This window comes from Bombina bombina, chromosome 3 (assembly GCF_027579735.1).
Source record: "Bombina bombina isolate aBomBom1 chromosome 3, aBomBom1.pri, whole genome shotgun sequence".
Lineage (NCBI taxonomy): Eukaryota > Metazoa > Chordata > Amphibia > Anura > Bombinatoridae > Bombina > Bombina bombina.
In genome coordinates this window covers 246,077,508-246,103,332 of record NC_069501.1, presented here as the reverse complement: position 1 = coordinate 246,103,332, position 25,825 = coordinate 246,077,508, and the positions used below count along the sequence as shown (strand labels likewise).

At 40.8% G+C, this 25,825-nt stretch overlaps 1 protein-coding gene across 1 annotated transcript in view; it reads right to left on the bottom strand.

Moving 5' to 3' along the window:
* Window positions 1-15,570: 15,570 nt before the first annotated feature.
* The window catches only part of TLCD2 (TLC domain containing 2), a 12,564-nt gene continuing 2,309 nt past the window's right edge, over window positions 15,571-25,825 (bottom strand). The window contains exons 3-4 of the mRNA XM_053705236.1: window positions 16,849-16,955; window positions 15,571-16,304 (exon numbers count right to left, since the gene is read on the bottom strand). Coding sequence (XP_053561211.1) covers window positions 15,927-16,304; window positions 16,849-16,955 — 485 coding nt within the window. The 3' untranslated portion in view covers window positions 15,571-15,926. The remainder of the gene's footprint in view (window positions 16,305-16,848; window positions 16,956-25,825) is intronic.

Sequence of the window (25,825 nt, the reverse complement as noted above, 5' to 3'; positions counted from 1 at the left end):
TTTTTATTTTCTGTAATTTAGTGTTTTTTTGTGTACTATAGTTTAGTTTATTTAATTAAATTGAATTGTAGGTAATTGTAGTTAATTTATTTAATTCATTTAATGATAGTGTAGTGTTAGGTTTAATTGTAACTTAGGTTAGGATTTATTTCACAGGTAATTTTGTAATTATTTTAACAAGGTAGCTATTAAATAGTTATTAACTACTGTATTTAATAGCTATTGTACCTAGTTAAAATAAATACAAAGTTGCCTGTAAAATAAATATAAATCCTAAAATAGATACAATGTAATTATTAGTTATATTGTAGCTATATTAAGGTTTATTTTCTAGGTAAGTATTTAGTTTTAAATAGGATTAATTTATTTAATTATAGGAATATTATTTTGTTTTATTTAAATTATATTTATGTTAGGGGGTGTTAGGGTTAGACTTAGGTTTAGGGGTTAATAGCTTTATTATAGTAGCGGCGACGTTGCGGGTGGGAGATTAGGGGTTAATAATTGTAGGTAGGTGGTGGCGATGTTAGGGAGGGCAGATTAGGGGTTAATACAATTTATTATAGTGTTTGCTAGGCAGGAGTGTGGCGGTTTAGGGGTTAATACATTTATTATAGTGGCGTTGAGGTCCAGTCAGCAGATTAGGGGTTAATAAGTGTAGGTAGGTGGCAGCGACGTTGGGGGGGGGGGGCAGATTATGGGGTAATAAATATAATATAGGTGTCGGCGATGTTAGGGACAGCAGATTAGGGGTTCATAGGGATAATGTAGGTTGCGGCGGTGTCCGGAGCGGCAGATTAGGGGTTAATAATATAATGTAGGTGTCAGCGATAGCGGGGGCGGCAGATTAGGCGTTAATAAGTGTAAGGTTAGGGGTGTTTAGACTCATGGTTCATGTTAGGTGTAGACTTAGAGAGTGTTTCCCCATAGGAAACAATGGGGCTGCGTTAGGAGCTGAACGCTGCTTTTTTGCAGGTGTTAGGTTTTTTTTTTCCAGCCAGCTCAGCCCCATTGTTTCCTATGGGGATATCGTGCACGGGCACGTTTTTCCAGCTTACCGATACTGTAAGCAAAGCTGGTATTGAGGGTTGAAGTGGAGCTAAATTATGCTCAACGCTCCCTTTTCTGAGCCTAACGCAGCCATTCAGAAAGCTCTAAATACCAGCGTTGTCTCAAGGGTGCGCTGGAAAAAAAAGCAGCGTTAGCACCGCGGGTCTTTACCGTCAAAACTCTAAATCTAGGCCTAAATTTGCAGGATTCAGAGTGTGTAATTTTAAGACACTTAAAGGGACATTAAACCCAAATTTTTTCTTTTATGATTCAAATAGAGCATGCAATTTTAAGCAACTGTCTAATTTACTCCCATTATCATTTTTTTCTTCATTCTCTTTCTTCTTTATTTGAAAAAGAAGGCATCTGTAAGCTAAGGAGCTGGACATATTTTGGTTCAGACCCAGGACAGCACTTGTTTATTGATGCTGTCCAATCAGCAAGGACAACCCAGGTTGTGAAGCAAAAATGGTCCGGCTTCTAAACTTACATTCTTGCTTTTTAAATAAAGATAGCAAGAGAATGAAGAAAAATTGATAATAGGAGTAAATTAGAAAGTTGATTAAAATTGCATGCTCTATCTGAATCATGAAATAAAAAAATTGGGTTCAGTGTCCCTTTAAGATGACTTCTATTTTCAAATATGCTTTGTTCTCTTGCCATCTGCTGTTGGAAAAGAATACGCACATATCCTACACTAGTTGAAGCTAGCTGCTGATTGGTGCCTGCACACATTTCTCTCATGTGATTAGCCAATTAGATGTGTTGCAGTAGCGCAATGCTGTTCCTTCAAAGGATAACAAGAGAATGAAGCACATTTGATAATAGAAGTAAATTGGAAAGTTGTTTAAAAATTGTATGTTCTATCCAAATCATGAAAGAAAAAGTTGGAGTTTCCTGCCCCTTTAAGCTTTTCCTACTTCAAGATGTGGATAAAAAAATATATTTGGCCACTTTAATATTTAAGGATATTATTATTGTGAGCACTTTTTCTTCACATTTTAATTTGCTAATATGTTTAAAACCTGCATACAAAGACACTAGTTATAGAGAGTTATATTAACTGTATCCTGTACGAGGTCCATATGCAGAATAGTTATTCATTACTAACAAAAAAAAACAAAAAACTTAGGACTATGTAACTTTCATTTTAATTTAACTGAAAGGAAGACTTTGATTCTGGGGATTCATATTCATAAAGTGTGCATATAAACAAAATCTAAATGCATCTCACTATTGCTGAATCATAACCATGTGGAGATTGAGTATATTAAGATCTTGCTGCCTATGACATCCCATTGTGAGGAAGTTGTGTGAAGGATCTTTATAAACAGGTGAATCTGGGTATATTGTAGAAGCCTTTCATACCCTACCTAGCAAAGTCACAGGCAGCCACATTGCAAGTCAAACTATGGAAGCTGTGATATTTTTATTGGTTGCAAACTTTCCTACAAGAACAGACAAAAACTAAATGTTGATGCTCAGTTATCTTTAATATTTAGTAATATATTTTGATCTCTGGAACATTGACAACAGTTTTGATTCATCCATTTTGCTACAGCCTCATTTATGCCTTTCTACATACAGTTTCCATATCTGCTAAATATATCTGAATGTTTATAAGTGCACTATGTTCACTTAATTAAAAAAATGGAAACAATGGCCATGTAAAACTTTTACATATAAAATAATTACTTTGTATAATTATACATATATACATCTTCAATACATAAAATATTTTCTCAAATTGCTTTATACATAATTTTGAAGCACAATTAATCGGACAGAATTGCACACTACACCAATATATTTTACACTTATATCAAATAAATCATGATGTCTGCAGCACTGGCTGCCATTCACTAAAGCAATGTCTTGAGGTTATTGGGCTTTAACACCACTTTTTGACAAGAAGTCTTTACCACAACGTTCTAACTAAAAATCGTTTCTTATAAATGACATTATTGCTACTCTATCCAGCTTGGCTCTCGCAGCAGCTATTAGCATTGTTGCGCAATACATTGACAAGGCTTATGAGACGGGGAAATATAACTATTTCAATACACAAAATAAAAGTCCAGCAACATCCGGATGTCTCTCTGGATCACGTGTAATTTTTACTTCTCATGAAATAAGATCAGACAGAGCAAGTGACTAAACTTTTAAGGCAAGTAAACAAATCCTACAACGTCAAGTTGTAAGAAACATATATACTGTAAGATAAAATCTTGTTATAGGTGTGACATCAAGAAGCTTACAGTAGTAAGTATATATGTCTAGAACTATACAGCAACCTATTAGAACAGAGATACCGCAGTCAGAAAAGCATGTCTAGGCGTGGTGAGCGGTTTTTAGAGCATATGCCCCAATCTTCTGTTATAAGAAACTTCTTGTGTGCACATAACACATTGGTATGCTTTACTATTTGTTGTAAACAATGCTACAAATGTCTACACTTTCAGCACATCAGTCTTATTTTTAGTTTTTAGGTTCAGAGCTTTGTTAACCCACAACATACATTTAATATAATAGAAGCACGCTCATGGATCTACACCTAGACTACAGCATGCTGGGAGTGTAGTTTCCCACATGTGGTCTAAGAGGTAGCCCAGGGTTAGTGTGCCAGCAAAATTATTTTATGTCAGTTTCACCACACTTTATAAAGTACTTGAGTTCTTTGTGTTCAAAAAAATAAATAAATAAATAAATATATATATATATATATATATATATATATATACTTTCATTAGGATAATGTGACATTTACTTACTCATACCAAATTTACTAACTGTGTGCGCTAATTATCAGATAGCAATCCAGATTTATTTTCAGTTTTCTCTATATTTAACATTAAGTGACTAGTGATATATTTATATATACATACATATATATAAAAATGCATACATGTATATATATATATATATATATAAAAACATAATTTATGCTTACCTGATAAATTCCTTTCTTCTGTTGTGTGATCAGTCCACGGGTCATCATTACTTCTGGGATATAACTCCTCCCCAACAGGAAATGCAAGAGGATTCACCCAGCAGAGCTGATATAGCTCCTCCCCTCTACGTCAGTCCCAGTCATTCGACCAAGAATCAACGAGAAAGGAGTAACCAAGGGTGAAGTGGTGACTGGAGTATAATTTAAAAGATATTTACCTGCCTTAAAAACAGGGCGGGCCGTGGACTGATCACACAACAGAAGAAAGGAATTTATCAGGTAAGCATAAATTATGTTTTCTTCTGTTATGTGTGATCAGTCCACGGGTCATCATTACTTCTGGGATACCAATACCAAAGCAAAAGTACACGGATGACGGGAGGGATAGGCAGGCTCATTATACAGAAGGAACCACTGCCTGAAGAACCTTTCTCCCAAAAATAGCCTCCGAAGAAGCAAAAGTGTCAAATTTGTAAAATTTGGAAAAAGTATGAAGCGAAGACCAAGTTGCAGCCTTGCAAATCTGTTCAACAGAGGCCTCATTCTTAAAGGCCCAAGTGGAAGCCACAGCTCTAGTGGAGTGAGCTGTAATTCTTTCAGGAGGCTGCTGTCCAGCAGTCTCATAGGCTAAACGTATTATGCTACGAAGCCAAAACGAGAGAGAGGTAGTAGAAGCTTTTTGACCTCTCCTCTGTCCAGAATAAACGACAAACAGGGAAGAAGTTTGGCGAAAATCTTTAGTTGCCTGTAAGTAGAACTTGAGGGCACGAACTACATCCAGATTGTGTAGAAGACGTTCCTTCTTTGAAGAAGGATTTGGACACAAGGATGGAACGACAATCTCTTGATTGATATTCCTGTTAGTAACTACCTTAGGTAAGAACCCAGGTTTAGTACGCAGAACTACCTTATCTGAGTGAAAAATCAGATAAGGAGAATCACAATGTAATGCTGATAACTCAGAGACTCTTCGAGCCGAGGAAATAGCCATTAAAAACAGAACTTTCCAAGATAACAATTTTATATCAATGGAATGAAGGGGTTCAAATGGAACACCTTGTAAAACGTTAAGAACTAAGTTTAAACTCCATGGCGGAGCAACGGCTTTAAACACAGGCTTGATCCTAGCTAAAGCCTGACAAAAGGCCTGGACGTCTGGATTTTCTGACAGACGCCTGTGTAACAAGATGGACAGAGCTGAAATCTGTCCCTTTAAAGAACTAGCCGATAAACCCTTTTCTAAACCTTCTTGTAGAAAAGACAATATCCTAGGAATCCTAACCTTACTCCAGGAGTAACGTTTGGATTCGCACCAGTATAGGTATTTGCGCCATATTTTATGGTAAATCTTTCTGGTAACAGGCTTCCTAGCCTGGATCAGGGTATCAATAACCGACTCAGAAAAACCACGCTTTGATAAAATCAAGCGTTCAATTTCCAAGCAGTCAGTTTCAGAGAAGTTAGATTTTGATGTTTGAATGGACCCTGTATCAGAAGGTCCTGTCTTAGAGGTAGAGACCAAGGTGGACAGGATGACATGTCCACTAGATCTGCATACCAAGTCCTGCGTGGCCATGCAGGCGCTATTAGAATCACTGATGCTCTCTCCTGTTTGATTTTCGCAATCAATCGAGGAAGCAGCGGGAAGGGTGGAAACACATAAGCCATCCCGAAGTTCCAAGGTGCTGTCAAAGCATCTATCAGAACCGCTCCCGGATCCCTGGATCTGGACCCGTAGTGAGGAAGTTTGGCGTTCTGGCGAGACGCCATGAGATCTATCTCTGGTTTGCCCCAACGTCGAAGTATTTGGGCAAAGATCTCCGGATGAAGTTCCCACTCTCCCGGATGAAAAGTCTGGCGACTCAAGAAATCCGCCTCCCAGTTCTCCACTCCCGGGATGTGGATTGCTGACAGATGGCAAGAGTGAGACTCTGCCCAGCGAATTATCTTTGATACTTCCATCATTGCTAGGGAGCTTCTTGTCCCTCCCTGATGGTTGATGTAAGCTACAGTCGTGATATTGTCCGACTGAAACCTGATGAACCCCTGAGTTGTTAATTGGGGCCAAGCCAGAAGGGCATTGAGAACTGCCCTCAATTCCAGAATGTTTATTGGAAGGAGACTCTCCTCCTGATTCCATAATCCCTGAGTCTTCAGAGAATTCCAGACAGCGCCCCAACCTAGCAGGCTGGCGTCTGTTGTTACGATTGTCCAGTCTGGCCTGCTGAATGGCATCCCCCTGGACAGGTGTGGCCGATAAAGCCACCATAGAAGAGAATTTCTGGTCTCTTGATTCAGATTCAGGGTAGGGGACAAATCTGAGTAATCCCCATTCCACTGACTTAGCATGCACAATTGCAGCGGTCTGAGGTGTAGGCGTGCAAAAGGTACTATGTCCATTGCCGCTACCATTAAGCCGATCACCTCCATGCATTGAGCTACTGACGGGTGTTGAATGGAATGAAGGACACGGCATGCATCTTGAAGCTTTGTTAACCTGTCTTCTGTCAGGTAAATCTTCATTTCTACAGAATCTATAAGAGTCCCCAAGAATGGAACTCTTGTGAGAGGAAAAAGAGAACTCTTCTTTTCGTTCACTTTCCATCCATGCGACCTTAGAAATGCCAGAACTAACTCTGTATGAGACTTGGCAGTTTGAAAGCTTGAAGCTTGTATTAGAATGTCGTCTAGGTACGGAGCTACCGAAATCCCTCGCGGTCTTAGTACCGCTAGAAGGGCACCCAGAACCTTTGTGAAGATTCTTGGGGCCGTAGCCAATCCGAATGGAAGAGCTACAAACTGGTAGTGCCTGTCTAGGAAGGCAAACCGTAGATACCGTTGATGATCTTTGTGAATCGGTATGTGAAGGTAAGCATCTTTTAAATCCACTGTGGTCATGTACTGACCCCTTTGGATCATAGGTAAGATTGTCCGAATAGTTTCCATTTTGAACGATGGAACTCTTAGGAATTTGTTTAGAATCTTTAAATCTAAGATTGGCCTGAAAGTTCCCTCTTTTTTGGGAACCACAAACAGGTTTGAGTAGAACCCTTGTCCTTGTTCCGACCGTGGAACTGGATGGATCACTCCCATTAATAACAGATCTTGTACACAGCGTAGAAACGCTTCTTTCTTTATCTGGTTTGTTGACAACCTTGACAGATGAAATCTCCCTTTTGGTGGAGATAATTTGAAGTCTAGAAGGTATCCCTGAGATATGATCTCCAGCGCCCAGGGATCCTGAACATCTCTTGCCCAGGCCTGGGCGAAGAGAGAAAGTCTGCCCCCCACTAGATCCGGTCCCGGATCGGGGGCTCTCGATTCATGCTGTCTTTGGGGCAGCAGCAGGTTTCCTAGCCTGTTTGCCCTTATTCCAGGACTGGTTAGGTTTCCAGCCTTGCCTGTAACGAGCAACAGCTCCTTCCTGTTTTGGTGCAGTGGAGGTTGACGCTGCTCCTGTTTTGAAATTCCGAAAGGGACGAAAATTAGACTGTCTAGCCTTAGCTTTGGCTTTGTCTTGAGGTAGGGCGTGGCCCTTACCTCCTGTAATGTCAGCGATAATTTCTTTCAAACCGGGCCCAAATAAAGACTGCCCCTTGAAAGGTATATTAAGTAATTTGGACTTAGAAGTAACATCAGCTGACCAGGATTTTAGCCACAGTGCTCTACGTGCCTGTATGGCGAATCCAGAGTTCTTAGCCGTAAGTTTGGTTAAATGTACTACGGCCTCCGAAATGAATGAATTAGCTAGTTTAAGGACTCTAAGCCTGTCCATAATATCGTCTAGCGTAGATGAACTAAGGTTCTCTTCCAGAGACTCAATCCAAAATGCTGCCGCAGCCGTAATCGGCGCGATACATGCAAGGGGTTGCAATATAAAACCTTGTTGAACAAACATTTTCTTAAGGTAACCCTCTAATTTTTTATCCATTGGATCTGAAAAAGCACAGCTATCCTCCACCGGGATAGTGGTACGCTTAGCTAAAGTAGAAACTGCTCCCTCCACCTTAGGGACCGTTTGCCATAAGTCCCGAGTGGTGGCGTCTATTGGAAACATCTTTCTAAATATTGGAGGGGGTGAGAACGGCACACCGGGTCTATCCCACTCCTTAGTAACAATTTCAGTTAATCTCTTAGGTATAGGAAAAACGTCAGTACTCGCCGGTACCGCAAAGTATTTATCCAACCTACACAGTTTCTCTGGTATTGCAACGGTGTTACAATCATTGAGAGCCGCTAAGACCTCCCCTAGTAATACACGGAGGTTCTCCAATTTAAATTTAAAATTTGAAATATCTGAATCCAATCTGTTTGGATCAGAACCGTCACCCACAGAATGAAGCTCTCCGTCCTCATGCTCTGCAAGCTGTGACGCAGTATCAGACATGGCCCTAGTATTGTCAGCGCACTCTGTTCTCACCCCAGAGTGATCACGCTTGCCTCTTAGTTCTGGTAATTTAGACAAAACTTCAGTCATAACAGTAGCCATATCATGTAATGTTATCTGTAATGGCCGCCCAGATGTATTAGGCGCCATAATATCACGCACCTCCCGGGCGGGAGATGCAGGTACTGCCGCGTGAGGCGAGTTAGTCGGCATAACTCTCCCCTCGCAGTTTGGTGAAATTTGTTCACATTGTACAGATTGACTTTTATTTAAAGTAGCATCAATACAGTTAGTACATAAATTTCTATTGGGCTCCACCTTGGCATTGGAACAAATGACACAGATATCTTCCTCTGAGTCAGACATGTTTAACACACTAGCAATAACTTGCAACCTGGTTATAATCTTTTTTAGCAAAAACGTACTGTGCCTCAAAGAGGTACTTAAAGATTAAATGACAGTTGAGATAATGAACTGAAAAACAGTTATAGCATCGACTTTAAAATAACCCAACTTTTAGCAAAGGTTTGTTCCCATTAGTAAATAACAATAACTAAATTTGACATAAAAAATTATAGAGTAACGTATTTATTCACAGTCAATATAAAATTCTCACAGCTCTGCTGAGAGAATGTACCTCCCTTCAAAGAAGTTTGAAGACCCCTGAGATCTGTCAGTGAACCGGATCATGCAAGAAATATAATAGTAGCTGACTGGAAATTTTTGATGCGTAGCAAAAGAGCGCCAAAAACGGCCCCTCCCTCTCACACACAGCAGTGAGGAGAAACGAAACTGTCACAATTTAAAGCAGACAACTGCCAAGTGGAAAATAATGCCCAAACCTATATTCACTCAGTACCTCAGCAATGTAAACGATTCTACATTCCAGCAAAAACGTTTAACATGATAATATTTATTAAAAGGATTAGTGACCTTTAACAGAGTAGTTCCGGTGAAATACCATTCCCAGAATACTGAAGTGTATACATACATGTCATTATAACGGTATAGCAGGATTTTCTCATCAATTCCATTCAGAAAATAAAAACTGCTACATACCTCAATGCAGATTCATCTGCCCGCTGTCCCCTGATCTGAAGCCTTTACCTCCCTCAGATGGCCGAGAACAGCAATATGATCTTAACTACTCCGGTTAAAATCATAGTAAAAAACTCTGGTAGATTCTTCTTCAAACTCTGCCAGAGAAGTAATAACACGCTCCGGTGCTATTGTAAAATAACAAACTTTTGATTGAAGTCATAAAAACTAAGTATAATCACCATAGTCCTCTCACACATCCTATCTAGTCGTTGGGTGCAAGAGAATGACTGGGACTGACGTAGAGGGGAGGAGCTATATCAGCTCTGCTGGGTGAATCCTCTTGCATTTCCTGTTGGGGAGGAGTTATATCCCAGAAGTAATGATGACCCGTGGACTGATCACACATAACAGAAGAAAATGCATACATGTATATATATATATATATAAAAATGCATACATGTATATATATATATATATATATATATATATATATATATAAAAATGCATACATGTATATATATATATATATATATATATATATATATACACATATATATAAAAATGCATACATGTATATATATATATATATATATACATATATATATACATATATATAAAAATGCATACATGTATATATATATATATATACATATATATAAAAATGCATACATATATATATATATATATATATATATATATATATATATATATATATATATATATATATATATATATATATTATATATATATACATACACACACACACACACAGTTGTGCTCATAAGTATACATACCCTGGCAGAATTTATAATTTCTTGGCCATTTTTCAGAAAATATGAATGACAACACAAAAACTTTTCTTTCACTCATGGTTATTGTTTGGCTGAAGCCATTTATTATCAATCAACTGTGTTTACTCTTTTTAAATCATAATGACAACAGAAACTACCCAAATGACCCTGATTAAAAGTTTACATACCCTGGTGATTTTGGCCTGATAACGTGCACACAAGTTGATACAAAGGGGTTTGAATGGCTATTAAAGGTAACCATCCTCACCTGTGATCTGTTTGCTTGTAATTAGTGAGTGTGTGTATAAAAGGTCAATGAGTTTCTGGACTCCTGACAGACCCTTGCATATTTCATCCAGTGCGGCACTGACGTTTCTGGATTCTGAGTCATGGGGAAAGCAAAAGAATTGTCAAAGGATCTGCGGGGAAAGGTAGTTGAACTGTATAAAACAGGAAAAGGCATATAAAAAGATATCCAAGGAATTGAGAATGCCAATCAGCAGTGTTCAAACTCTAATCAAGAAGTGGAAAATGAGCGGTTCTGTTGAAGCCAAACCACGGTCAGGTAGACCAACTAAAATTTCAGCCACAACTGCCAGGAAAATTGTTCGAGATGCAAAGAAAAACCCACAAATAGCTTTAGGTGAAATACAGTTAGGTGAAATACAGGACTCTCTGAAAACATGTGGTGTGGCTGTTTCAAGATGCACAATAAGGAGGCACTTGAAGAAAGATGGGCTGCCACAAAGTATCCCACTTACAATATGCCAAACAGGACAGAGACAAGCCTCAAACCTTCTGGCACAAAGTCATTTGGAGCGATGAGACCAAAATTGAGCTTTTTGGCCACAACCATAAACGCTACATTTGGAGAGGAGTCAACAAGGCCTATGATGAAAGGTACACCATTCCTATTGCAAAACACGGAAGTGGATCGCTGATGTTTTGGGGATGTGTGAGCTACAAAAGGTACAGGAAATTTGGTCAGAATTGATGGCAAGATGAATGCAGTATGTTTAAAAAATTACTGGAGGAAAATTTGCATTCATCAGCCCGGAAGCTGCGCATGGGACATACTTGGACATTCCAACATGACAATGATCCTAAACATAAGGCCAAGTCGACCTGTCATTGGCTACAGCAGAATAAAGTGAAGGTTTTGGAGTGGTCATCTCAGTCTCCGGACCTCAATATCATTGAGCCACTCTGGGAGATCTCAAACGTGCAGTTCATGCAAGATAGCCCAAGAATTTACAGTAACTGTAGGCTTTTTGCAAGGAAGAATGAGCAGCTTTACCATCTGAGAAGAGCCTCATCCACAAATACCAAAAAAAGACTTCAAGCTGTCATTGATGTTAAAGGGGGCAATACACGGTATTAAGAACTGGGGTATGTAAACTTTTGATCAGGGACATTTGGGTAGTTTCTGTTTTCATTATGATTTAAAAAGAGTAAACACAGTTGATTGATAAAAAATGGCTTCAGCCAAACTCTAACAATGAGCGAAAGAAAAGTTTTTGTGTTATTCATATTCTCTGAAAAATGGCCAAGAAATTATAAATTCTGCCAGGGTATGTAAACTTATGCGCACAACTGTATATACATACACAGTATATATATATATATATATATATATATATATATATATATATATATATATATATGTATGTGTGTGTGTGTGTGTGTGTGTGTGCTTGTATTTTTGGTTACAGGTTAATTAATCCCTTCAAAGTTTTGCCATCCTGACTAGTGGGATATTCCACTACGTAAGACCTATTTGTTTTTACTACAGTTACAATATGAACTTTACAAATTACCCAGAGAAAAGCCTAAATGGCGCTATTTTATTTATTTTTAGATCCCTTTGGGCTGGCCATCTGAAAAACTGCCTACATATTTTGTATTTGTTATTACTTTAGTGAGAGGTATTATATTATATAAAATAGGATATATGTAGTTATTACTATACAATCCAGTTTATAAGCTCAGAGGTTGTCCCTTTAACCCCTCCACTGGTTGACAATGTTTAACTCTCTTCATTGCTTTATATTTTATGCTTTTCTTTCATAGATCAGTGGGCTTGCCACACTTTAAATACTAACAGTTTAAGTGGTTTGCCTTACCAGAAGTTTATACTGTTGTTGCATAAAGCAAAATGAATGATTGGTTAATCAGAGTGCGTAAATGCGGAATATAAAACTTTTGTTAAGCCCTTATTTGCCAAAATGCATGCAAGGCACATGCCATAAAATAAAAATCTGGGTAAATTAGTCACATATCTATGTAGTAGATCTGAATAGCTGGTACTATATATATTATTAGCTGCTTAAATTGTACTTTATATACAACAAAACGGATTTAAAATCTGAGAGAAATGTGATTTGGAGAATCGGCTTTCTATAAAATAAACTCCAGGAGATGAGATAATAGCTTATCTACTGTAATGGTGAGGTCATTGGTTTTGCATTGCCCCTTGGGGGGGGGGGGAACATAGCACCATAATAAAGAGGTAGATCCAATAATAAGCTTTCCAGACATCTTGCACAACATTTGGGAACAGATAATTATATTCAGGTCTATGGTCATTGTATCAGCAGTACCATCCTATAGCAGAAGTTTGAATTCCTTGTTTGGTTCCACCCCTTCTACAATTCTGATGTTACAATAAATACTGATTAAAAGATGAACAACGTGGCATTAGTAAAACTCATTCACTTTGGCTATTCTCCTAGGTAAATTGTGCAGTATTGTTAAGAAAACTTGTAGACATCTTGTGGACATGTGCAGTGACCTGCCAAACTATGTTATGAAAAATACACCATCATAAATGACAGGAAAAAGCATGGCAGCATAAAACGCAATACACAGCAGATGTTTTACAGAGAGAGGAATAAGTATCTCAACTTCAGCTACTAATGAGTGTAGAAAAGATGTCTGTATAATCTAGTGCAGCGGTTATACATACTCAGAGATTTGCTACTCTAGAACACCATTTAGGTACATATGTAAAGCTATAATATAATGTGGAAATACTGTGAACTTGAATATATATATATATATATATATATATATATACACATACATACATACATACATATATATATATATATATATATATATATATATAATACAGCGCTTTGGGGAGCTGAAGTTCAACCTACAAGGATTTTGAAACAGTGCTGTAATCATCATGAGATTGCGAGAAAAGTGACTGTCACCATTTTGTTATGCACAGTTCACTCTGTTTACGGCATTTCATTGCAAACTGTCTCAGTGTTATAGACTGGCAAATTTTACTACAGTCATTGTCACTATTTTACAGGTACAGTATTTATTGTGCTAGTATTAAACTAAACTTAGTGCTATTGTACACTTAATATATATATAAGTTCAAACATGTTTTCAAGTTTTTAAATACACTGGCAAGTGAAAACAAAGCTAAAACCGCATTGTTTCACTTTACAGCAGGGCTCCGGTCCCTAACCCGATGTATGAGCGGGGTATGTATGTATGTATGTATGTATGTATGTATGTATGTATGTATGTATGTATGTATATATATATATATATATATACACACACATATATATATATATATACATATATATATATATATATATATATATATATACACATATATATATATATACATACATACATATACATACACTGTATCTCACAAAAGTGAGTACACCCCTCACATTTTTGTAAATATTTTATTATATATTTTCATGTGACAACACTGAAGAAATGACACTTTGCTACAATGTAAAGTAGTGAGTGTACAGTATGTATAACAGTGTAAATTTGCTGTCCCCTCAAAATAACTCAATACACAGCCATTAATGTCTAAACCGTTGGCAACAAAAGTGAGTACGCCGCACACTGCATCAAATTGGTCTGCATGGCTGTCGTCCCAGAAGGAAGCCTCTTCTAAAGATAATGCACAAGAAAGCCTGCAAACAGTTTTCTGAAGACAAGCAGACTAAGGGCATGGATTAAACTTATTTGGTTCAGATGGTGTCAAGTGTGTGTTGCGGCAACCAGGTAAGGAGTACAAAGACAAGTGTGTCTTGCCTACAGTCAAGCATGGTGATGGGAGTGTCATGGTCTGGGCCTGCATGAGTGCTGCCGGCACTGGGAAACTACAGTTCATTGAGGGAACCATGAATGCCAACATGTACTGTGACATACTAAAGCAGAGAATGATCCCCTCCCTTCGGAGACTGGGCCGCAGGGCAGTATTTCAACATAACGACCCCAAACTCACCTCCAAGAAGACCACTGCCTTGCTAAAGAAGCTGAGGGTAGAGGTGATGGACTGGTCAAGCATGTCTCCAGACCTAAACCCTATTGAGCATCTGTGGGGCATCCTTAAAATGGAAGGTGGGGGAGCGCAAGATCTCTAACATCTACCAGCTCCCTGATGTCGTCATGGAGGAGTGGAAGAGGACTCCAGTGGCAACCTGTGAAACTCTGGTGAACTCCATGCCCAAGAGGGTTAAGGCAGTGCTGGAAAATAACGGTGGCCACACAAAATATAGACACTTTGGGCCCAATTTGGACGACATTTCCACTTAGGGGTGTACTCACTTATGTTGCCAACGGTTTAGACATTAATCAAAGTCAAAAGTCTGTATCCAGCACAAAATCTCCCAAGGTGTGCACGAAGCTGTGAGGTGCAAACTGCAAAAGCACCCAAGAAACATCCAAGGAACAAAATCACAGCAGCACCACTGTAGTATTTCCATTCTTTTTTTCTTTATTCCATGACACAAGTATAGCAAACAGCAATAGAATATAACAACGTTTCGGGTTCTATTCTATTGCTGAATAAGGGTACATAACCTGAAACGTCGTTCTATTCTATTGCTGTTTGCTATACTTGTGTCATGGAATAAAGAAAAAAAGGTTTAGACATTAATGGTTGTGTGTTGAGTTATTTTGAGGGGACAGAAAATTTACACTGTTATACAGGCTGTACACTCACTACTTTACATAGTAGTGTAATTTCTTCAGTGTTGTCACATGAAAAGATATAATAAATTATTTACAAAAATGTGAGGGTGTACTCACTTTTGTGATATAGATATATACCCAATGTGTATCGCTAAAACGGACTAAAACTATGATCAGTTTGGTTATTTTTTACACCCTCAGCTCTTACTTCATAATGCTTTGCAAGAAAATATCTGCCATGTGGAATAAGTCCACCATAAAATATTTTCTCAGCAGTGTCTTCTGTGGTATTTGGAGTGTTTGACAAATCATGCTATATAATTTTAACAAATAATATAGCTGCAGGCAAACAGAGTTATACATAACACAGGGAAATCAAAACAAACAAAAGATAACCATTGTGTGGATGATTTAGAAGAGGACAGGAAGATTCTTTACATTTATAGATGTTCTGTTCATGAAATGAGAAATTTTTGTAAGGAGGAACCATCAAGCCTTGTGAGTACTGTACCATGAAAAATTGCACTTGATTAATCTGTTAGTTATCTCCATCATGGAATAGAGTGGTACATTCGGTAGAGATTATACAATGTTACTTAGTATTAAATTAAGGAATGTTTTGTCATGTACTTTAGACTTAATCCGTGAATGTTTTTCACCCTTTATCTTGCAGAGCACCAAGGGTTCTGAAAACATCTCTAAAATCACTACCTTAAAGCAAAAAGCCTTGTTTGGCAGCGATGACTTATTACTTCTCCTTCTCTTTTTGTTGGTCCCTGGTGGATTTGAGGAAGTCACTGCGCAGGAGACGATAGAAGAGGACAATGTTCATCACCGTCATGATTGCAAGTCCTACACTACCAATAGTGTATGTTAGTAGGGGGATATTCTCTCTGTTCAGCACTAACCACCTGGTCATCCAAGCCAACGTAGTTATCCTGAAGATCATGTAAGTTCCCAGGTTCAGAAGACTGTTCAGACGGTATGTGATGGTCTTAACCAAATTGGCCATTAGTAGGATCTGTCTCATGTGAAGGAAGATGGAATTGATTTCCACCAATAGGGCCACCACAGAAAAACCCACGTACCGGTGGAGTAATAGGGAGATACCAAAACATGTGATGACCTAAAAAGAGCAGAGAAGATTGTTACAAAAAGGGAACTCTTGAAGGAAGTAAACTGCTAAAAACTTTTTTTTTAAGCTTTAATATATGAATAAACTAGTCCAGTACATTGGATCCATTTTTGTGTCCTTGCTTAATCTACAGCATTACACGGATTAATATTTTTAGATCAAGTCAAATAAAAATCAAGAGGTACAGTTTATGAAAGTCTATCTGAATGTTTTTTACACATATTTGTTAGGATAGATATTTCAACTTATTTTGGTAACATTTTTAAAACACTGAGTTAAAATAATAGACATAAGAAGCATAGACATATTCCTAACCCTAACTGGCAAGATATACTGGTAAACATTTTGGTAAACATTTTGGTAACAAATGTCAAGCATGGTCTACTCCAGTAATGAGTCAAGAATGATTCCTTTTAAATAAGGCAAGTAGTGGGATGAGAATTGGCATTTAATTTTTTTTTTGTTGAGAAACTAGATACGTTATTCAGCAGTCTGACATAATGCCAAAATTATACTGTTAGTCCATCTCACACACGCTAAATGTGTCTTCAAACAATCTTTCTGTATAAATGATTTTCACTGCACATTTTAACCATGCACTTTGTGAGATGTGAATCACATTATGATATTTTAGGTCAGAACCTGGTTAAGTAAAAAGAAAAAACAAATTATGCTTACCTGATAATTTTATTTTCTTCAGATGGAAAGAGTATACAGCTGCATTTATTACTTTTGGAAAATTCAGAATCTGTCCACCAGGAGGAGGCAGACACCCCAGACAAAGGCTTAAATACTCCTCCCACTCCCCTCATCCCCCAGTCATTCTGCCAAGAAACAAGGAACAGTAGAAGAAATATCAGGGTGAAAAGGTGCCAGAAGAACAAAATTACGGCCGCCCCACATAAAAACACGGGCGGGGAGCTGTGGACTCTTTCCATCTGAAGAAAAGAAAATTATCAGGTAAGCATAATTTATGTTTTAATTCATAAATGGAAAGTCCACAGCTGCATTCATTACTTTTGGGAAAACAATACCCAAGCTATAGAGGACACTGAATGCAAAAAAGGGAGTGTACAAGAGGTGGCCCATTCTGAGGGCACCAGGCCTGAAAACCGCTACCCAACAAAATCCTGCTTCGTCCGAAACCGAGAACAACTTTGAAAAAAGCAAAAGGTCCAAGGACACTGACCCGCAGATAGTCCACAAGCCTTGCTAGAGATCGCAGGAACTAGACTCGACTAAGTCAAAAGCCTCCAAGAGACACTGCGCCCAGCAGTCGGTCTCCAAACAACACACCCCTTACTAAAGAAAGGAAACAAACTACCGTATTCTTCCACAAAGAAGAAAAAACACGGAGAAAAACATAATTGTACTCGTAAAGAGCGGCTAATCCCCCTTAAGGGACTCAAGGCGCTGCCCATTTTATCAACCTCGATAGGAGGAAAGGCTGAGTAGACCTCACTGGGGATCGAACTTGCAACCCTCGATTTGCTACAGTGCAGAGTAGCCACAGTGCATTAGAATGCTGAGCTAGCTTCCAGCTAGCATACGGAACTTCCAGAAATAAACCCTAAAAAGGGCACGAGTCCTAAATAAAAACACAGAGCAAAAACCTGAGAAACCGGGCCAGGCTAACAGAGACCCAACCAGTCACATAGAAACAAGGGAGGCAACGCCTAGACTCCAGAAATACAGAAACCACAGCATAAGGCCGGGAGTCTGAAACAGAGAGAGGATCTTCCCCTAACACAGTGCAACCGCACTCTAGAAAGCAAATGAAGACTAAGGTCCCGAAGACGCAAAAAGGTAGCGCAGAATTCTGAAATATTCAGAAACGAAACCTCGAGCAGCAAGCTCAGATAGGTCTGACGAACAACACCTGAAGCAAAAAACACTGCACGCTGCAGTCATCTAAAAAATGACTCAAACTTAAATACTTAAGTAGAAAGCAGCTGAGGATAGGATCCTTTAGATTGCTAAGTATCCGCTAACCAGCTGATAACGTCGCAGGCTATCTAAGAGCCGCCAGCCCTTCCCACAAATCTTCATGGAGAAAGGAGAAACCTCAAAGAGGCTTACCGTACCTCGAATGGTCCGGAGACGAAATAGCAGAGCAACATATGTCAGATCCTGCTCCAACACCGGAGAAGCCCAAGCGATAGACGGGGGGCAGAAAGACCCCAATTACAAGCCCCCAGGGAAGCTCCTCCAAAATAAGGCCCTCCCAAGGAGAACTCCCTAGGACCTGAACAGAGAAAAGTGCAATAGATCCATAGGAAGACCTGTCACAACTCTTAGACAGTCTCTACGTAGAGAGATCAATTTCCAACAGGTGGAACAGAGCCCCCAGAGCAGCAGATGCTGCCCCTTACAGAATAAGCCACCTGATCCAACCTCCTACACACAGGGCAGGACAATGACCCTCCAGAGAGAGGAAACCCCAGCTCATAAGGAACACACACTATCCCCTCAAAAAGGAAAGGGCACAGATAAGAACAGCGTACATGTCTACAAGAAATGAAGCCATAGTATGATCAAAACACGGACCGAATGAAAAATCATCTAGACACCAATGTTGACCAAAAGAGAAAAAACTACCCGTGAAAAGGAGCACACTCCGTCCGAAGGGCAAGTCAGGCCTTAAATTTTATAACCAGTACCCGAAGGTCTTCCTGCTTGCAAGCCCAATAAGCTAGCCTCTATGACGCAACATAGGGTCCCTGAAAAAACTGGGTCGTCCCAAACCAGTCCACAGGATCATAAGTCTCCAGACAGACATCCAAGAAGGATCCAGAACAAGAACCCGGGACCCAGAATCGTCCTAGAACGAATGACACCCCCAGGGAACACAAGAAACCCTGTCTGAAGCAATCAGACCTCACAGGGTATGATAACCGGAGAGCCCGGAAAACAGGTACAGGACTCACTCAAAATTCCCATTCCAAAAGGAAGAGAACACCCTTGGCCGGAGGTCAACACCCCCCAACAAGGTGCTAGGCCGCGACAAAGTCACGCAATTTCTCTAGAGCCCAAAGGCCCCAAGGGCAACACAAGGGAAATGAAAACGAGAACAGAGTCACCCGAAAGAGAGACTAGAAAGAAAAGGCTAGTCTCCATAATCCTTTCAGATTAACGTTCCAGAGAACCACACCCAAAGGAGAAGAATGCAAAGCATCCCAAACCCAGGCAGAAAAACATCCCCTAAACAGAAAGCTTGGATAAAGAGACAACACCTCTATCGTCCCTGATATGGAGACGACTAACTCCCGAAGGAAGACAGAGCCTCACGGCCTTCACTTCCTAAATAAGCGGCCAAAGCCACCAGAAAAACCGGAAGTCGTCCAGAAAGTCTCAACCCAAAGGAAGAGAACCTCTAAAAGGAACAAGTCCTAAAAGGACACTTCCAAAGAGACTATGAAAGGCAAAACCTTAAGAACGGCAGTATGAAGGACCTAAATCGTCCAAGCCTCAACCCACAATGGGAAGGAACACTCTAGTTCCCGGAAAAATCGGAAATGACTGAGCATGTCACCGTGGATCTCAACGGAGTCCCGGCCCACTAGATTGAATAGCGAATGAGGACTGAACCAATCCCCCATGCCCCTAAGCAACCACGGACCATCAAATCCTCTCAGGATGCTAGATGAAGCTTGTAAAATAACAAGTAAACAACACAAATCATATTGTGATCACTAGGTGCCCTCACCTGACCAGCCAGACATAAAAAGGGCACCACGTGTTTGAACTAGGCCTCAAAGACAGAAGTATATGTACCCAGTTAGGACCAGCCTGAACACAAGGGCCCCAGCACTGTCAAGGCCACAAAGAGTCTCCCCCAAGATAAAAGGATAAAGAACAGTCCTCACTCTTGTAAAAGAATCAGTGCGACCAAAAAAATTGCGAGTATCAATTCCAGAGAAGAAAGTTCCTGTAGGAAACATCACACAACAACATAAGCTTTATACCAAATAAAAATCATCCTCGCCGGATAAAAATAAAATATAAGGCAACCCGTGAGTTATCGCCCAGGAAGAACGGACAGACCCGCAGGACCAGCTCAACAGGGGTCCGAGACATCCAAGCTCAGAACTGAAAAAGGATACACAAATAACAAAGACTATAATAAGATTACTTCATCCCCTTATGTCTATGGAAGCAAGCCAGTCAAAGAGTAAGACTGAGAATCTCCAGACCCATTAAGAGTGGGATCCTCCAGAATTGCCAAAACGTGCCTCAAAAGAACACAAAGGCGCGCCAGTCTATAACGAAAGGCGCAACATACCCCCGCCGGGACAAAAGAAAAAAACGTCCCGAAGGTTGACCCCCTGAGGCCTCAGAGGCAGTCGTTCCCCCGGAAGGCTGAGCTGGAGCAGGCGATCCCATGCCTGACGAGCCCCGGTTAACGGAATACGGACAATATCGTAAGCACACTCCCGGGAGGAGCAGAAATGAAATGGCCATGTATAACCGTATCGTAACCTCCGGTGGGAACAGGCCACACTCAATAGAAGGATAAGTAGCATTTGGGTTACCTGCATGCGTAGTATGAGTTGGTGGTAGGGAACTCGACTCATGGGAAATAGTATCCCCATAGTCAGATGGCTGAGTGGGCACCTGATTCCCCGAACCTGAGGAACAGAGCCCTCTAAACCAGCATTCGGAACATAACTGATGGGCATGTATCACCCGGGCCAATTCATATTCTTCGCAAGAAGTAGAGTCTGAATCAGAGACATCCGTCTCCACAAAATCAAAATCCTTACACCCCCAATGGCTGGGGCACTCACCACCTCTAGGCAACCAGACACCAGCAAACCAGGATTTCTCCGTCGCCACACGGTCAGGAATGCAGAAATGGAGAGCCATGCAAAAGCGTGCCCAACTGTAAAGGCCGCGTCACTAGACATAGGCCGTTATTTCCAAAACAGCCATGAGCTGAAGCAACACTACACAGTAGCAGACAGAATCACAAACATGATTATAAACCCCCCTGCTCAATAACCCCCCTCAGGAGACCCTGGTTTCCAAGATACAAAAAGGAGCCTCACTGAGACCCTATGTTAAAGTTATCCCCGAAAGGTTGTAGCCCCTCTCGGATAAACAGTTGTAATTACAATACATCCATGATGAAAGTAAAATGAAAATCACCGGAATCTACGCCGTGGAACAGGAACATGGCCCTTCAAGTGTGACAGATAGTAGCATCTCTTTTGCCATGGACTTGAGAGAAAAAAGCAGGCAGCGAAACTCGTCAACGCTGATTGCTTGTGGAGCTGTTAATATGAGTCGAGATGGTTTTGCAGAAAGACTCTCCCTGCATCTCTGGACTCTAACTTTTCACCCATGCTCTCACTGAGAGGCTGACAGGACTACTTAAAAACTCCAGTCCCATGCAGAAGAGTACTACCCTCCATAAGAGACTATCGAAAACCTCTGACACTTCTCCAACCTCCTGGGACGAAAGGCAAAGAATGACTAGGGGATGAGGGGAGAGGGAGGAGTATTTAAGCCTTTGGCTGGGGTGTCTTAGCCTCCTCCTGGTGGTCAGGTTCTGAAAGTCCCAAAAGTAATGAATGCAGCTGTGGAATCTTTCCATTTTTGAAGAAAAACTAAAATTTATGCTTACCTGATAAAATTTATTTCTCTTGTGGTGTATCCAGTCCACGGGTTCATCCATTACTTGTGGGATATTTTCCTTCCCAACAGGAAGCTGCAAGAGGACACCCACAGCAGAACTGTCTATATAGCTCCTTCCCTAACTGCCACCCCCAGTCATTCGACCAAAGACAAGCAAGAAAAAAAAGGAGAAACTATAGGGTGCAGTGGTGACTGTAGTTTAAAAATAAAAAACACCTGCCTTAAAATGACAGGGCGGGCCGTGGACTGGATACACCACAAGAGAAATAAATTTATCAGGTAAGCATAAATTTTGTTTTCTCTTGTAAAGGTGTATCCAGTCCACGGGTTCATCCATTACTTGTGGGATACCAATACCAAAGCTTTAGGACACGGATGAAGGGAGGGACAAGGCAGGAACTTAAACGGAAGGCACCACTGCCTGTAAGACCTTTCTCCCAAAAATAGCCTCCGAAGAAGCAAAAGTATCAAATTTATAGAATTTAGAAAAGGTATGAAGCTAAGACCAAGTCGCCGCCTTACAAATCTGTTCAACAGAGGCCTCATGTTTAAAAGCCCATGTGGAAGCTACTGCTCTAGTAGAATGAGCTGTAATTCTTTCAGGAGGCTGCTGGCCAGCAGTCTCATAAGCTAAGCGTATTATACTTCTTAGCCAAAAAGAAAGAGAAGTTGCCGAAGTCTTTTGGCCTCTCCTCTGTCCAGAGTAGACAACAAACAAAGCAGATGTTTGACGAAAATCCTTCGTAGCTTGTAAATAAAAAACTTTAAAGCACGAACCACATCAAGATTGTGTAATAGACGTTCCTTCTTTGAAGAAGGATTAGGACATAGTGAAGGAACAACAATCTCCTGATTGATATTCTTATTAGATACCACCTTAGGAAGAAACCCAGGTTTGGTACGTAACACTACCTTATCTGCATGGAAATCAGATAAGGGGAATCACATTGTAAAGCAGATAACTCCGAAACTCTTCGAGCCGAGGAGATAGCTACTAAAAACAGAACTTTCCAAGATAAAAGCTTAATATCTATGGAATGCAAAGGTTCAAACGGAACCCCTTGAAGAACTTTAAGAACTAAATTTAAATTTAACTAAACTAAATTTAAACTCCATGGCGGAGCAACAGGTTTAAACACAGGCTTGATCCTAACTAAAGCCTGACAAAACGCCTGAACGTCTGGAACCTCAGCCAGACATTTGTGCAAAAGAGCAGAAATCTGTCCCTTTAAGGAACTAGCTGACAAACCCTTCTCCAATCCTTCTTGGAGAAAAGATAATATCCTAGGAATCCTGACCTTACTCCATGAGTAATCCTTGGATTCACACCAATGAAGATATTTACGCCATATCTTATGATAGATTTTCCTAGTGACAGGCTTTCGAGCATGAATTAAGGTATCAATAACCGATTCGGAAAAACCACGCTTTGATAGAATCAAGCGTTCAATCTCCAAGCAGTCAGACGTAGAGAAATTAGATTTGGATGTTTGAAGGGACCTTGAAGTAGAAGGTCCTGCCTTAGCGGCAGAGTCCATGGTGGAAAAGATGACATGTCCACCAGATCTGCATAACAAGTCCTGCGTGGCCACGCAGGGGCTATCAAGATCACCGAAGCTCTCTCCTGCTTGATCTTGGCAATCAGACAAGGGAGCAGAGGAAACGGTGGAAACACATAAGCCAGGCTGAAGGACCAGGGCGCTGCTAGAGCATCTATCAGTGCTGCCTTGGGATCCCTGGACCTGGACCCGTAACAAGGAAGCTTGGGGTTCTGACGAGACGCCATGAGATCCAGTTCTGGTTTGCCCCAAAGTTGGATCAACTGGGCAAATACCTCCGGATGGAGATCTCACTCCCCCAGATGAAAAGTCTGCCGACTTAGAAAATCCACCTCCCAGTTCTCTACTCCTGGGGATATGGATAGCGGAGAGATGGCAAGAGTGAACCTCTGACCATAGAATTATCTTTGAAACCTCCAACATTGCCAGGGGGCTCCTTGTTCCCCCCTGATGGTTGATATAGGCTACAGTCGTGATGTTGTCCGACTGAAATCTGATGAACCTGACCGCAGCTAGCTGAGGCCAAGCCTGAAGAGCATTGAATATCGCTCTTAGTTCTAGAATGTTTATCGGAAGGAGGGCCTCCTCCTGAGTCCACGAACCCTGAGCCTTCAGGGAGTTCTAGACTGCACCCCAGCCCAGAAGGCTGGCATCTGTCGTTACTATAGTCCATTCTGGCCTGCGGAAACTCATTCCCTTGGACAGATGGACCCGAGATAGCCACCAGAGAAGAGAATCCCTGGTCTCTTGATCCAGATTTAGTAGAGGGGACAAATCTGTGTAATCCCCATTCCACTGATTGAGCATGCAAAGTTGCAGTGGTCTGAGATGTAGGCGGGCAAACGGAACTATGTCCATTGCCGCTACTATTAATCAGATTACCTCCATACACTGAGCCACTGACGGACGAGAAATGGAATAAAGAGCACGGCAGGAAGTTAGAAGTTTTGACAACCTGACCTCTGTCAGATAAATCTGCATTTCTACTGAATCTATCAGAGTTCCTAGGAAGGAAACTCTTGTGAGAGGTGAGAGAGAACTCTTTCCTTCGTTCACCTTCCACCCGTGAGACTTTAGGAATGCCAGAACAATGTCCGTATGGGACCTGGCGATCTGAAATGTTGACGCCTGTATCAGGATGTCGTCTAGGTAAGGGGCTACTGCTATACCCCGCAGTCTTAGAACCACCAGAAGGGACCCTAGAACCTTCGTTCTTGGTGCCGTGGCTAACCCGAAGGGAAGAGCCACAAACTGATAATGCCTGTCTAGGAAGGCGGACCTGAGAAACTGATGATGATCCCTGTGTATCGGAATATGTAGATAAGCATCCTTTAAATCCACGGTAGTCATATATTGACCCTCCTGGATCATAGGTAGGATGGTTCGAATAGTCTCCATCTTGAAGGATGGGAACCTGAGAATTTTTTTTAGGATCTTGAGATCCAAGATTGGTCTGAAAGTTCCCTCTTTCTTGGGAACTATAAACAGATTTGAATAGAAGCCCTGCCCCTGTTCCTCCTTTGGAACTGGGTGAATCACTCCCATAACTAGTAGGTCTTGAACGCAATGTAAGAATGCCTCTCTCTTTATCTGGTTTGCAGATAACTGTGAGAGATGAAATCTCCCCTTTGGAGATGAAGCTTTGAAATCCAGAAGATATCCCTGGGAAACAATCTCCAGAGCCCAGGGATCCTGGACGTCTCTTGCCCAAGCCTGGGCGGAGAGAGAAAGTCTGCGCCCCACTAGATCCGGTCCCGGATCGGGGGCTACTCCTTCATGCTGTCTTAGAGGCAGCAGCAGGCTTTTTGGCCTGTTTCCCCTTGTTCCAAGCCTGGTTAGGTCTCCAGACTGGCTTGGACTGGACAAAATTTCCCTCTTGTTTTGTAGAAGAGGAAGATGAAGCTGCGCAACTCTTGAAGTTTAGAAAGGAACGAAAATTAGTCTGTTTGGTCCTTAACTTGTTGGACCTATCCTGGGGAAGGGCGTGGCTTTTTCCTCCAGTAATATCAGAAATTATCTCCTTCAGTCCAGGCCCAAATAGGGTCTGCCCTTTGAAGGGGATATTGAGAAGTTTAGACTTTGAAGTAACATCAGCTGACCAGGATTTAAGCCATAGCGCCCTACGTGCCTGAATGGCAAAACCTGAATTTTTAGCCGTTAGCTTGGTTAAATGAAAAACGGCATCAGAAATAAATGAATTGGCTAACTTAAGAGCTTTAAGCCGCCTGTCAATGATATCATCCAACGGGGTCTCTACCTGTAAAGCCTCCTCCAGAGACTCGAACCAGAAAGCCGCTGCAGCAGTGACTGGGGCAA